The 14,864-nt window shown below is 33.5% G+C and overlaps 2 protein-coding genes across 2 annotated transcripts; both read right to left on the bottom strand.

Annotated features, from left to right (window-relative positions):
• Nucleotides 1-59: 59 nt before the first annotated feature.
• LOC130654605 (uncharacterized) lies at nucleotides 60-5,117 on the bottom strand. Its single transcript, XM_057457215.1, has 2 exons — nucleotides 4,647-5,117; nucleotides 60-1,436 (listed from the first exon to the last, which is right to left on the bottom strand). The coding sequence occupies exon 2, from the start codon at nucleotides 1,418-1,420 to the stop codon at nucleotides 152-154; it is 1,269 nt and encodes a 422-aa protein (XP_057313198.1). The 5' UTR covers nucleotides 1,421-1,436; nucleotides 4,647-5,117; the 3' UTR covers nucleotides 60-151.
• A 3,076-nt stretch (nucleotides 5,118-8,193) lies between these two features.
• LOC130655302 (myb-like protein X) lies at nucleotides 8,194-13,133 on the bottom strand. Its single transcript, XM_057458036.1, has 3 exons — nucleotides 12,851-13,133; nucleotides 11,493-11,852; nucleotides 8,194-11,268 (listed from the first exon to the last, which is right to left on the bottom strand). The coding sequence occupies exons 1-3, from the start codon at nucleotides 13,005-13,007 to the stop codon at nucleotides 8,231-8,233; spliced, it is 3,555 nt and encodes a 1,184-aa protein (XP_057314019.1). The 5' UTR covers nucleotides 13,008-13,133; the 3' UTR covers nucleotides 8,194-8,230.
• Nucleotides 13,134-14,864: the final 1,731 nt, after the last annotated feature.

Here is a 14,864-nt window from a genome sequence, read left to right as displayed (position 1 = left end):
CTTAGCTAACAACTTAGACAGTTCGCGCGTTTCTTAAAAAATATTGAAGTCACAACTAATGCGTGTTATACCAAATTTACTAGAAAATAAAATTTACAGAAAGAAACATTTAATTTTCTAAAAGATTTTTTTTAAATATTTGTCTCAAGTTTCAGTAACTTTTCCTTCTTCTACGAAGCATTTTTCGCAAGGTTGTACGGAAATTCGGTAACAACAATGCGTATAAGAAAGGGTCGGTCAACGCGTTCAACGCGATAGCAAATATCGAGAAGACCACTAAACTGGGAGGAGTTAGTTCTTGCTTGTCAAGTGCTTCAAGCGTTGTCATGACAACGACAGGTAACCATGTAAACATATATGTAAATGCGACGATGGCAAACGCAAAAGAGGCTTTTAATTCCGCCATTTTAATTTTTGTTTTACTGGTACTAGATTTTCGTCTGCTATTGTGCGAAACAAATGAGCGAGCTATGTTACTGATTGATTTTCGTTTCGTGTGCCGGTCAAATAAGTTGTTACTTTGTAGGCTTTGTCTTTCGTCCGTACTGTCCCTGCGAACGTTGTTTTGATTGCTGTCTGTAGAAATGCTTGCTGTTCCTCTTTCGTGAAACACTTCGGAAGAATCGTCAAACGATATTGATTTTTGGCGGTTTTTTTTGTCCAGCAGAGCTTTTTCTGGAATTTCGCCCATTTTCGTCATTGTTCCAGACTTAACATTACAACAGCATAGAAATCGAGAAATCTGGCTTTTGCTTGTGTTACATTTTTTTCTGCTCTTAGCTTCACTGCGACTGTCTACATCGGTGCTACAAGAAATCGTAAGTTTCTTCTTATACACGACCATCTTTCTAATCTCCAAACAAACCTTAATGTAAACGAACAGAATAAAGACCAGCGGTCCGATTAGGAATATAGCCAAGGTACCAACGACGTAAATTTTGTGAACTAGCAAAGTAGTGTTAGTTTTCCAAATTAGCGGCAAGAAACAATAAGCTAGCGGTAAAATATACGCGACAATGGTAATTTTAATAGCGTTTTGTTTCGTCATTACGAGATGATATTTTAGCGGTTTTGTTATCGAGTATAACCTCTCGTATGTTGCTGCTGTAAGATTGCCGATATAAATTACGACAGTGATGATGACTAAGTACAAATATAACAAGCTGTTTTGGTAGAAACAGTGGACGGGGAGTAGCACAGCGCTAAACATAATGTTGCAAATGCATAGACTAAAAACGAAAACGTTTGTAGTCGTTTTCAAACGACGAACTGTCAAAATGAGATAGCAGACGAATAAATTTGATATAACCGCTATAACACAGCACACCATGAGTGGAATAACCATTTCGAGCGGTTCTTCTGGAGACGCACGTGGTAGAGCTTGTGACACATTTGTGGTTGTGTTGTTGAACATCGTCATTATTTTTGTTATACAACTAAAAAGAGAAAAGTTAATGTTCAGTTGGTTAAGTGTTTTTTTAACAGTGACAATAGGAAACGACGACGGACGCCATTAACAGCAAAGACGGCGACAACAACAACAACACGACAAATCTGTTTATATTATATACACATACAACTAGGAATGCCTTTTCGACTTCAATGTACCTTTGTTTTTTGTTTTTATTTTTTAATGTAAAATATTTCGAACATCATTAGTATTTATTCAACTGTTCTTTCTCTAGCACAACCTGTCTAATAATCGTGCTAAAACCTCTTTATTTATTTATTTATTGTTAATTATGAAAATAACCTAGCGAATGTTAACACTCATTATTTTAAAGTCGTTCCCACACTTCGTTGGTAGTAGAGCAGCAGACATCGCCAATTTAAAATACAAACATTGTTTCTTCGCTGTACATATTTATGTACACTTTTTATTGATTCTAAAAGAACATTTTTTAATTGTTGTTTAAGAAGTCTGAATAAGTTAAGGAAATGCACCAATCACATGCGAGCATAACCTCGTTTTTTTTTTTTGCTTGTTCTACTACTTTTTAGCCTGCAGAACATTAAAATAAGTTCCTTTTTTTGTTTAAATTTTAATTTTTAACACATCTCTTTTCTCTCATTGCAAATGTAGACTTTATGTTTTTTCTCGTTTATTTTATTTACAAGTTTTTATGTATTTTCAGTAATGACCTTAGTATTGTACAATAAGTTTTAGCGAAGAGAAATTTACTTTAGTTTCGTAAAAACAGCCTAAATTCGCGAAAATTTCTATTTCGCCCAATGTTCTTCCCTTAAAAGAAACTTTTAAGTAACAAAAATGAGTTTACTTTTTGAATGAGAACATTTTTGCGATCATTTTCAAAAATTAAATAAAAAAAATTTGAAAATTTGTCTTTATTTAAAACAATATTTCGAAATTATATAATATCACAAAAACGTCTGGGAGAATATATGTAGAAATAATATATATAAAACGATATAATACGATATAATTCTCTGCACGATATGACCCGCTTCTGTATGATTTTACACGGTATAACCTTGCTTTTACACGATGTAACCTCGATATCGTTTTTTTCGTTCATTTTATTTGTGAGTATATAATACACGTGCAAAAACTGTAATTTTTTAGGAACATAGTTTCTAAGAATACGTAGACTAGTTTCTCCTGTTTTATAAAAATTAGTTAACAGGTGTTTTCTTCGCTGCAAAGAAATAAGTGTTAATTTGACGTGTTCCTTTCAAGGAAGTTAAAACAAAAATCAAAATTTTCTGATTAATTACAATCGCATGATAAAACGTGGGATTTCCCTACCCACATCAAAGTTCGCCAACATTCATCTGTCACTTGAAATAAACTAAGTAATTTCTTTCAAAAGAATAATGAAGATAAAATCTTAGTTCACGATAAATAAAATTAGTGAAACACGCATCTTAATCGAATATTTCAACGTTTCGTCTCCACCCTACACATAAAAACCTGTTATGAACTGCTATTAAATATACCTAACTACCTCTAATAGTGCATAAAAATAGGTACTCATTTGGGAAGTAAAAAAGGGAGTGTCAAGTAGGTTGGTCCACACATCCCTCTTCATTGGTGGTGGCTACTTGATAAGTGTTGCTGTGATTGGCCAATGTATTACTCAAATTTATGTTCATTAAGAATCTTCGATATGAATCCTAACATTAATAACAATTGAAATGAAAGCTGAAAATAAAAGAAAAAAAATCCGCACACGAGGAAAATATTCCAACAGACTTTACTTTACTTAGTTTGCTCTCTCGTCAGCCACTGACAAGAGTGTAAACAGTAAACACATGACTATCCATCGCACGCTCGACTACAAACACAAGCTAAGTACACTTAAGTTCGTTTCGACGTCTTTGTTAAAATGTTGACAATCTTCTGCGGTAAAGTAATCTGTTTAAGTGAAATTTATATCAACTGTTTATCCATGGTTACTTTACCTACATTAAAATACTTCTTCGTTAATGTCTCTTATCTCTTTTTTTCAGAGCGTGTTTGATTTCTTCTTTACATGTACTCTCTTGCAAATGTTTACTTAGACAAAATTAGCACGTTCATTTTTCTTTCTTTTCACGCCATCAATAATTAATTCATTAAAAGGGATTAGAAAAATCATCCAACAGATTATTTTTCCATTGCTCATCAATTCTTCGCATCTATTAATTCGTTGCTAACACAAAAAATTAGGCAAATTATAACTCTCGTGGTTTTGTTTTGGTCGTAAGATGACAACCTTGTGACCAGTCTACGTTTGTTTCTTGTATAGCTACTTCATTTCTTATCCGTCACCCATAAAAATTAGTTTTTGTTACCGTAAGAAAAGTAATTGACGTAGGAAAAATTTTTGCGGATTTTTTTCCAGATTATTTTTTTTGCGTTTTGCGCAAACAAATTATCCCGAAACAGTGAACTTAAACTCGGAACTCTTCCCATCTCTATCCAAAATCCCTCAGAATCTCTAATTAATTTATACGGACAATATTAAATTTTCGCGAATCTGCTAATTTCAAAGTATTTTTCCGCGAGAAGTAATTTTTTGATTTGCTGAATTTAGTATACTAGTCGTTAGCCCGTGGAAAATCCACGGGTTCGCCCGTCGCAGCTAAGCTACCATTTTGCGTGACAGACAGACAGACGTATACGGGCATTATAATATAGATTAACAAGAAGAACTTTTGCCAAAAGAACTTTCATGCGAATCGGTTTAAAAAAATAGCGAAGTCTATCTATTTTAGCCGTATTCTGTCTGCCACTGACTAGTATGCAAACATTTCTTTTTGAGTGAACAAGTTTGTGCCCGGTGCTACTTTTATTTTCTTCATTTACAGCAAAAAAGAGCTCCCCCTCCCCCCTTTACTGGAAATTTCCCAACACAAGAGGGCGCGGTTTTATGCTGCGTCAGCACTTTTAGTCTGTACCTTGCCTCAGTGACTGATATTTTGTACCGGGTGCTACATTTTTACCGACTTAATACCGGCCAACTGTTTAACGACTTAGTTCCGGCCAAGCATTTATGTTTTATCAAGAGATATATCTTTATCAGCTAGTCCTATATTCGTTTTACCACCAGCCCATGAACTATTCTGTAATAAAAATTAAAATAAAAACTAAACCTAGACAGAGATTAAATAAAAAAACAAGGTCATGATCAGTGCAAGCCTACCTTCATCTCTTATTCCATGAACTTAACAACACACGGATATATTTCATTTTTGTGAGTTACCATACCTTATCATGACGCACAAACTTCAAAGATACCGTCATTAAGGAATGCAGACAATCGTTCATTTGTCGAAAATTATAATAAAGAAAAAAAATAACCAGCAATACCGAAAGTGAAAAGTCTGAGCACTAAGGTGCTAAGGCTATCTATTTTTGTGCACTAAGTTGTTAAAACAACTGGTAACTAGGTGGAAGTTGAAGAGATAAATCATGTTGATTGTTTATTTGTTTTTCCTGATTCCAACTGGAAATTAGTTCTCCTTAAATCGGATCAACTTTTTTTAAAAGTCACTAATCTCTCAGAACAGATAACATGCCATATTCATCCTTTTATCTTTTTCTTTTCTTTTCTATTTTTTTCCTTGTCATGCGAAATATATCGATAATTTTTTATCTCATACCTCGTTTGTTTGTATCCGCTTTGAAACAGCCTTAAGTTGATCATAAGCTGGTAATAAATCCTATCTCTTTTTTTGTTTATTTTTTGTATTAAAATATATTTGGCTAGCTGCAGAGGAACGGCAAATTAAAACGTTCAACCGATATAGAACGAAACTGGCGTGATTGACGTCAAGGTAGTATGCCAAGGTGACTTTATGGTTTAAATCCAAGATGGCGCATGACACAGCACGTGACACTCTTTTAAATTTAATTAATTATGAACGACTGCTGCATTTGTCGATTTCTTTCATTTTTTGTTGTTGTTAAAAATTCTTTTAAAGAAGTTCTTTTGAGATTCCTGTGAAGTCCTCCCCTTAGTGTAAAAAAAGACTTCGCGTGTTATTTTCACTGGACTCTATGCTGAAATTTTGAACATGCATAGCAGGGAGAACACGACCCATCTCGACAACTTTTAAATTTTACTTTTAATTATAAATTTTTCCTGCGATCCGTGCAACATGTTCAGGCTGATTTGAAGCTACACTCATTCCCCACAAACAAAAAAAACTGACCTATATTTAAGATTCGTGCTCAGTTAAACAATTATTTTTTAAGAAGTTCTAATCTGATTAATATCATTCATATGGATTTCCTTCGTATTTTGTGTGTAAATATCATTAAAATCCAAAAAGCATAAAAACTCAGTTGATGAAACATCCGAACACTTGTGTTTGTTTGTTTGTTTGTTAGAAGCTTGCTAGTAAACACAAAGATATGATCAAGATAAAGTGTTTTTAATCAAGATCATATTTGTCAAAATAAGACGCTTCTTTTTTCTTTTTAATGCTTTATTAAAGCTAACCTTTATACAATGAGTGTCTCCTATCAACAAAAAAATTACAACCATAGAAACATATAATAAATTTAAATACATTTCTTCTTGTTTTATTTTTTTAACCTTAGAAGGACAGGCTGTCTGATATCTATTCTGTGGTAGATCAACCTAAGAATTTTTATGTCACTGTTATACCATGTCCCTAAGCGCAATATGCAACTACCTTGTTGATAACAGGGGTTTTGGCGTAGCGGGGACCTAAAATGCCATTTTTATTTTTTGTAGAAAAAAATTAAAATTAGTTTTTTTTTGTTTAATTTTGATAAAAATTGCCAAACTCGCCAAATTTTCTCGACGCCAAAATGTCTTCTCTTAAGATAGCTCTTTAGGGAATTTTTCGCGGTTATAAAGTTTCGCGAAATTATGGGACAAATCTTCGCGAATTGTAATTTTGACACAAATTTCGCGTAAAAAAACTTTCGCAAAATCACTTCATTTGAAAAGAAAATCTATCTATTCTCTTTTGTTTTCATCTTTTTTCGTGTTATTAGTAATCAAAAGTCTGCATCCATTACTGTTTTAAGGAATCAGGATATCCGAGAAATGTTCGTAGCACCAAAGAAGGCTGAAAAGACCAGACGATATTGTTGTTGATGATTAAAGAAGAAATAAATTACTAATTTGATACTTTTTTTTGATTTTTTTGTTGTAAAAAAAAATATTGCCTCTTAAAAAATATCCATGTCTTCGCGTGAAAAAACATTTGCGTTTATAATTTCTAAAAGCTGAAACGCGAAATTTGTAAAAAAGACAGAAAGACGAAAAAACTTTGCCCTTAAAGTATTTTTGAATCAAATGTATCTCCATGGCGCTTACTCGATCACAAAAAACCTGCATAAAACGTTGACCGCCAATCAATGTCCGTTTATATTTAACCTTTAACCACCAGTTAACAGCGATCATTTATGTTTGGTCTTAAAAAGAAATCACTATCAGATTCATTCACTGTATTTTGATATGCAAGTTACCAGGAGTCTAAGCGGTTCTCTTACCTACTAAATTAAGGAATTAAATTGTGGCTTGTTTGTTTTTTGTTTTTGTAAATGATTTTAATGAGTCTTACTCTAAGCAAATTTACAGGCATCATCTCTCGCTCCCATCACATACTGACAGTATCTTAATCTTAAAAGATAATAAGGTGAACACAAAAAGAATCCGTCACCACATTTGACTGACAATTACATCTCCGATAAAATGATGTTATCATTTTATCGGAAAAGTAATTGTCAGACACGTGAAAGCTTTTTTTGTGTGTTGACTATAATTTGTTTATATGTATATTTTGAAATAATCCTTAGACTTGGGATGTTTAGCGCATGAAGTTCTTATTCTTTCGAATTACTCTTTTTTGTTTCTTCTGATGCTACACTCCAAATGTCCTAACTCATTGACAACAAATTAAAAGTCATTCAAGAAACTGGAAAGTACCTTATTGGCCCAAATTTTATCGGCCCTAATTTTCATCAACCTTACCTTTTGTTACGTCACTAAAGGCCGAAAAATTCTTTGGGCGGATCAGGTATTCTGGCTTGGTCGTGCCAAACTAAGTTTCACATGATAAAGTTTCACATGATAAGGTTCATCTGCGTAATGACAAAATTTATATATAGAATGTAGACGAAAGACCACTTCGTCCCGTGAAAAAAGCGTTTTGGAAAGCTGGAAATAAACCCCGAGGCATGGGGATGAGAGGAAAACTGAATTACAACAAATCAAATGACCGATGAGGTAAATACTCAATTTTTTTGTCATCATGCCGAATATTGAAATTCTTACGATTATTTTCAATTGGTTGATTAGTTGTCGCGATAACTTCAGTGTACACCTGGATTTAAATTTTTCATATTTTATCAGCAAACAGCAACGCTTTACGCATTGAAAAAGTGTAATGCACAAAAAAACATGCGAAAGTTTACGGATTTTTGTACATGCGCGCGCATTTTGGTAGGTCGAAAAGCAGGATTCAAAACTAAATTAATTTGTATTCCCTTCTTTTTAAAATTGTTTCCTTAATTCTAAGCTAAAATTTCAATTTTTAAATAGATTTAATCAAGAAGGCTTAAAAACCTTGATTTAATTGACTTCTGTTCTTTAAACTTTTACCTACAGAAACGTGCGTGCATGTCCATTGTTTTCAACGCAAAATCAAAACACTTCGTCACACAAAGAGTGATCTATATATACGCGTAATGGACTGTTATATTTTCTGATGCTTTTGTTATAAGAAAACTTTGTACAGAAATGCACAGTTACATTGTCGTTTGAATATGATTTCGTCGATGATGTTTCATTTTTACAAATACCAAATCAAAGTCATTGTCTCGATCTACTTTGGAATTTTTTAAGTACTGCAGAGGAGCTTCCACTAAATTGTGTGACTTATCGAGTTTATTTACAAATTGATTACCGCCATTATCAGTGTTGAATTTTGTACGAGTGCTAGGATTTTGTACCTTGCAATCCTTACACAAAGCTCGCTCTCCTTTATTTCTTTCAGAAAACTTACTAAGCATTTCAAGCTCGTTTATCGTGTTTTCTGTATGTCTTTGATTATTTAGTTTTATGGTCGCACTTTGCCGTTCATTAATTAGAGGCTGTCCTTTATTGGGATTGATTGCTGTATTTGGTTCGTTTTTCTGTTTACTTTGAAAAAATGTTGTACTCGGTTCGCTTGTTTCGTCTGTCTTACTATTTGTGTTGTCAGCCTCGTTTTCAGGCACTTTAGGGTACATTACAACTACCGGTGGTTTATTTGGAGTCTCTTCTTCTTGGCCTCCCTTTGATGCTAGTAGTTTTGCACCTTCTTGGTAATAATGGTCCAGTACTTTTTGAAGAACGTCCTGTTTGCTTTGATTTTCTTTCACTGAATCTTGATCTTGAAAGTTTTCTTCTTTCACTGTTTTATCTGAAGAGAGAGTAAGAGAGTTTTTCATTTTTTCTTCATCAGTCATTGTATCATTTTCGTTCTTCTTTGTATCGTCTAGAAGCTTCGTTTTCTCTTCATCTTCTCTTTCACTCTTTTCTTTTTGCTTATTATTTCCTGTCTTTGCATCTTTATTTTTCTCATCGTTCATGGAGGCATTAAATTCTTCTTTATCGTTGTTCGTTTTTGCTTGTTCTTCCTTGTTTTGGTAAGAATTATTGTTTTCATTTGTTTTTTCAATTTTATTTTGTTCATTTGTTTTTTCTGACATTTTTTCTGCAGATCTTTCCTTTTCTTTTTCTTGTGTGGAAGAATTATCAGTTTCAAATTTTTGTTTATTTTTCTCGTTTTTATCTGCATTGTTAGCATTCGAGCTATCCTTTTCTTTTTCTTGCGTGGAAGAATTATCAGTTTCAAATTTTTGTTTATTTTTCTCGTTTTCATCTGCATTGTTAGCATTCGAGCTATCCTTTTCTTTTTCTTGTGTGAAAGAATTATCAGTTTCAAATTTTTGTTTATTTTTCTCGTTTTCATCTGCATTGTTAGCATTCGAGCTATCCTTTTCTTTTTCTTGTGTGGAAGAATTATCAGTTTCAAATTTTTGTTTATTTTTCTCGTTTTCATCTGCATTGTTAGCATTCGAGCTATCCTTTTCTTTTTCTTGTGTCGAAGAATTTTCAGTTTCAAATTTTTGTTTATTTTTCTCGTTTTCATCTGCATTGTTAGCATTCGAGCTATCCTTTTCTTTTTCTTGTGTGGAAGAATTATCAGTTTTAAATTTTTGTTTATTTTTCTCGTTTTTATCTGCATTGTTAGCATTCGAGCTATCTTTTTCTTTTTCTTGTGTCGAAGAATTTTCAGTTTTAAATTTTTGTTTATTTTTCTCGTTTTCATCTGCATTTTTAGCATTCGAGCTATCCTTTTCTTTTTCTTGTGTCGAAGAATCTTCAGTTTCAAATTTTTGTTTATTTTTCTCGTTTTCATCTGCATTGTTAACATTCGAGCTATCCTTTTCTTTTTCTTGTGTGGAAGAATTATCAGTTTCAAATTTTTGTTTATTTTTCTCGTTTTCATCTGCATTTTTAGCATTCGAGCTATCCTTTTCCTTTTCTTGCGTCGAAGAATTTTCAGTTTCAAATTTTTGTTTATTTTTCTCCTTTTCATCTGCATTTGTAGCATTCGAGATCTCTCCTTCTTTTTCTTGCGTCAAAGGATTTTTATTTTGAAGTTTTTGCTGGGATTCATCACCTTTATCTGCTTTCATTTCTGTAGAATTGACTTTTTCTTTTTCTTTTTTCTTTTTATCTTCTCTTTCAGAGTTTGTTTCCGCTTCCAACTTTGCTTCTTCCTTATTTTCTGATTCACTATTCGTATCATTACTATCTTCTTTCACTTCCACTGACCACGTCGCTTTCTCGGATTCCGAGTTATCTGCATTCTTGTTGTCATTAAGTTTCGAGTCTTTATTTTCTTTTGATTTATCGCTCTCATCATGGTTTTGTTTTTGTTTATCTGTTAAAGCATCTTGCATTTTTGAAAGAGGTGCTGTAGGTGAATCGTCTTTTATTTTTGAACCCTTTAAAGGATGATTAATACCCAACAGTAAGGGGTTCTTCTTCTTGTCCGTGACTGCGCTGCCATGTTGTTCTTTAACTTTTTCGCTAAAAGGCGGGTTATTTTCTTCAATTTGTGTTGCAGAAGGTCTGGGATTACCTGGAGGCTCTTTAACTGGTTTTGTTAGTTGACTTACATCTGGATTTTTGGTTAAAGAATCCGTTTGATCAGGTGATTGTGCGTTCGTTGTTGGTTTACTATTTTTTAAGGGAGTCCTTTCGTCATGGTCGGGTTTTTTATCTAACAACTTGTTTTTGTCATCAGTTTTTCCAGCCGTTGATTGGACGTCACTTTCTGCATGTTTTTCGTCATATTTTGGTAGAGGATGTTGATTTCCGACGTTATTGTAATCAGCGTTTGTTTGGTCGTCTTGTTTTGGTGACGTTTGCATGGCTTCCAACGAATTATCACTATTTTGTCTTGTGTTAAACTTACTATGTACGACGTCTGTTGTTGAGAATTCGTCACTCGGTTTATTTTCCTTAACAATTTTAAAAGTTGCAGCATTGTCCAGTTTACCAGTTATATGACTCACTCCTCTCATACCATCGTTACCATTGATGAGAAAAACAAAATTATTTCCACCTTTCCCAGACTGACTTTCTGCGTCTCCACCATGTTTGTTTTCATTGTTGCTACCATGTTTGTTTTCTTTTTTTTTATCGTCGCTGTATCTTTCTTTTTTATGTTTGCCATGGGAGTCTTCATCCCACTGAAGTTCCTTTTCTTTGGAATCAGTATCATGATCGCCTAAAGAAAAAAAATAAACTTAGGTCCATGTTCACTTGCAGTTTGTTTGCGCTATATAATGAACAAATCCTTTCTTTAGTAAGCCAATTTTCGCATTTTTTATACATTTGATCATTAAAAACTAGCCGTAGATTTTTTCAGCGTATGTTTCACTAATACAATACGAAATTCGAATTTAAATTTGTTACGAAGTGATTAAATTTGATCTCAACTCAGTAAAATACCTGAAGCGTCATCTTCAGCGTGTTGATGATAAGGATTCTCCTCTGCGTTGCTATACTCAACGGAATGACCGTCGGAATAACCATGGTGAGATTCGTCGTCATCTTGCTCGTGATGACTTTTATGGTGGTCATCTTCTCTTTCATCGTCATCTTCATGACGATGTCGGTCATGATGGTCGTGTTCGTGACGGTCTTCTTCATGATGATCGCCATGTCGGTGTTTTTCCTCGTGATGATGGTCATGTCGGTGTTTTTCCTCCTCGTGATGATCGTCATGACGGTGTCTGTCGTCTTCATGATGGTAATCATCTTCGTGATGTTCACGTCCTTCAATTACACCATGCTGCTTGTAGTTGTCACCTTGGCAACATGTATAAGATTACATTTGTACACATATAAAATATAAAAGTGTTAGTATAGATCTTGTTCGTAGGGGCAGAACAGTTTACCGTAAATGACTGATTAATTAAGAAAAGTTATCTAGGAATTTGCGTATCTATTTCAAAAATCATGATTGGTTCTTAAGATTTTGGACTTCAAAGTCCCACTAATTATGCATGACATCATCAATTAGCTATGAGTACGTTGTTGTATTTCACAGTTTTAGTAAGACACATATGGCTCATAAGTTTTTAGCCTTTCAGTTTTGGCACTTTAAACATTTGGCTTGAATTTTTATAATAAGTAATTAGAATTATGATTAATAGCTACAGTTCTTTTTTTTGGAGCTACTTAATGATGTCATAACTTTCATAATTAGCGAAACTTTAAAGCCCTATGTTTCGAAAACCAAATAAAGATTTTTTAATAAAATAAAAAAGATTCATAGACAACATTTTACATGAAATCAACTTGTCTTTAAGTGGGAGGTAAGCTTTTATCGGACTGGGAGGTTAAACGAGAAGAATGCCCTTATTGAAATGGAATTTTAAAACAAGTTTGTTTGTTTTATTATTTTCTAATTATAATATTTTATATTATAACTAAGTCATCGCGTCAAACTCATCATCGTTATCACTGTCATCGATCTACATGACACAGAAAACGCGAGTATGTATGCACGAGAACGCCACACAGCACTGGGGGCTCGTTTCAAATATTTTGCTTAAGGATGGACACTTATTCAGACTGGGCACTAGGTGCGTAATCGGTTCTTTACGATATCCTTCTCATGTTTCTGACTAATGATTAAGAATTTGTCTTATTGTAGAACATTATGTATATTAGTAGCCAAAAATAAATAAAAAATGTTTAAGCACTTATACGTAGTAGGTTCTTATAAACTAAATGTGTTGTTTCTAACCTAACCTAGTTCCCACTTCTCCCCAATGAAGCTCTTGCAACTGTCTTAGCCTTACCAGTATCATGCATATGGCGGTCCTCTTCTCGTTCTTCATTTCCTTTGTCGTCCTCATGTATTTTTTGTGTGTGCTCTTCATCGTGGTGCTCGTTCTCATGTTCTCCACCATGATCGTGTTCATCAAGTTGATTGTTACCATGGTATTGAGTTGCCATAGGAACAACGGGTACAGGTTCGTATTGAGGATGTTCGTCTGCTTGTAAAGATTAAAAAAATATTTGAATCAGTAAAAAAACAATTTAAGTATTAAACTAATTTCCCATTTAACTTACATTCCTACCAAAAATAATAAAACTGAACAAAGCAATAATTTTATATTCAGTTAGTTAGGAAAGATTTCTTTTATTTCATGGCTTTAAAATTGAGCTTGGCGACAAAATATCGTAGGTATAACTTCATCATTAATATTTCATTCTGGGTAAAATCTGTATTCTGTCACATATTGCCGTCCATATCCTAATATATCCTTATAAAGTACCAAATAAATAAAAAAGCGAGGTGTCCTGAAAGCGAGGTTGGTAGTTTCCAGAGGCGTGGTCGAGGAATCTACACAAAAGTATACCTCCAGCCACTCCAAATCTTGCATCATTTACTGCCTCCTCCCCGTTGTGGCTACTACGTGACAAATGGCCTTCCTCATCCATGTTGATCATACCTCCATGAAAGTTTAAGCCTTTCCCATGATGCACCATCATGTCATTAGGGTGACTTTTTTGCGATTCTTTTTTCTCACTAAAAATTTCCTTAGTGTTCTCAACGTTCCCAAGAGAAGGAGCAAAGGGATTTACATGGACAGCTTCTGAAGGATTATCGATACCAATTCTATTTAAATTTTCGTTTTGCGAATACCCTACTGTGGGATCTACTTGTGGCACATTGTTTTTGATAACGGTTCCCTTACCACAGCCATCAGGGCTTTCATCGTCAGAAGATACCCCTTTAAGAGTGTTGAAATGTCTTTTTAAACCAGGATGGTTACAGGGTTCAACATAAATTTGCACCGGTTTGCTGTCTGTTGACCAACAAATTGTTTGCAAAAGAAGGTATATACACAAAATCTTCATTTTTGTTTTGTATTGCATTTAAAGTAAAGACAATTTGTAAATCTTGTGTTCTCTCCTCATCTTTAATTGCGTCAAGGTGTTCCTACAAACATTTTTTATACCTCTGCTTTTCTCAGCATGAAGAAGTTGAAATCATGTTGAAGTATATTTGTTATCAATTCATTAATCGCATGAATGCATTTCATTTTCTCACCACAATTTGCAGCCTTGTTTGGTCTAGTGGGTAGTTACATGATAAATAGTTTTAGTTTGGTTTCTCGTTCTTTCTTCATCTATTTTTGTTTCAAATGTTTACCGAACTAACCAGTTAAATTTTATATTTAATAATTTCCATTTAAAATTCAAGTGCACATCATTTTTCAATCGATTTTTTTGTCTCTTTTTTTTTGCTATCCAACTCGTTCCAATGTTTCCACATTCAATTTCAGCCTTTTTTACAATTTTTATGAATCGTTATATATTTTAAATGCAATTTTTTGGACAAAGTTTAAAATAAAACTCTACATATCATGATCCCACAAAATATAAAAATTTTGCACTGCATTCATTTCTACATTTGATGGAAACGGATCTGAAAATGATTATTATGCAATTTTTAATTATAAATATAGAAAGTTTGACCAGGTAGAATTCAAAATTCGGTTCTCTTTCTTTCACATAAGCGGATGATATTTACAATATTGGGCGTGTATAGACAATGGTGTATCAGTTTGTAATCCCGTCGCACTTTGTAATCCGATTTTTTTACACTTTAAAATCTAATCGTAATTTGTAACCCATTTTATCGCATTATGTAATGCCAAACCTATTGCAATTAACATTCCCTTCATGTCGTCGCACAATAATCCTACCTTGTCACACTTTGTAAGCTTTTACATTTTTTATCGCAAGATACACTTTTAGCTTCTTTCACACCAGTTTAATTTTAACCTGTTGAAACGTACAAAT

Source organism: Hydractinia symbiolongicarpus, chromosome 8, assembly GCF_029227915.1.
Source record: "Hydractinia symbiolongicarpus strain clone_291-10 chromosome 8, HSymV2.1, whole genome shotgun sequence".
Classification (NCBI taxonomy): Eukaryota; Metazoa; Cnidaria; class Hydrozoa; order Anthoathecata; family Hydractiniidae; genus Hydractinia; species Hydractinia symbiolongicarpus.
Note: the sequence above shows the minus strand (reverse complement) of the source record. Positions and strands in the feature narration are given on the sequence as shown.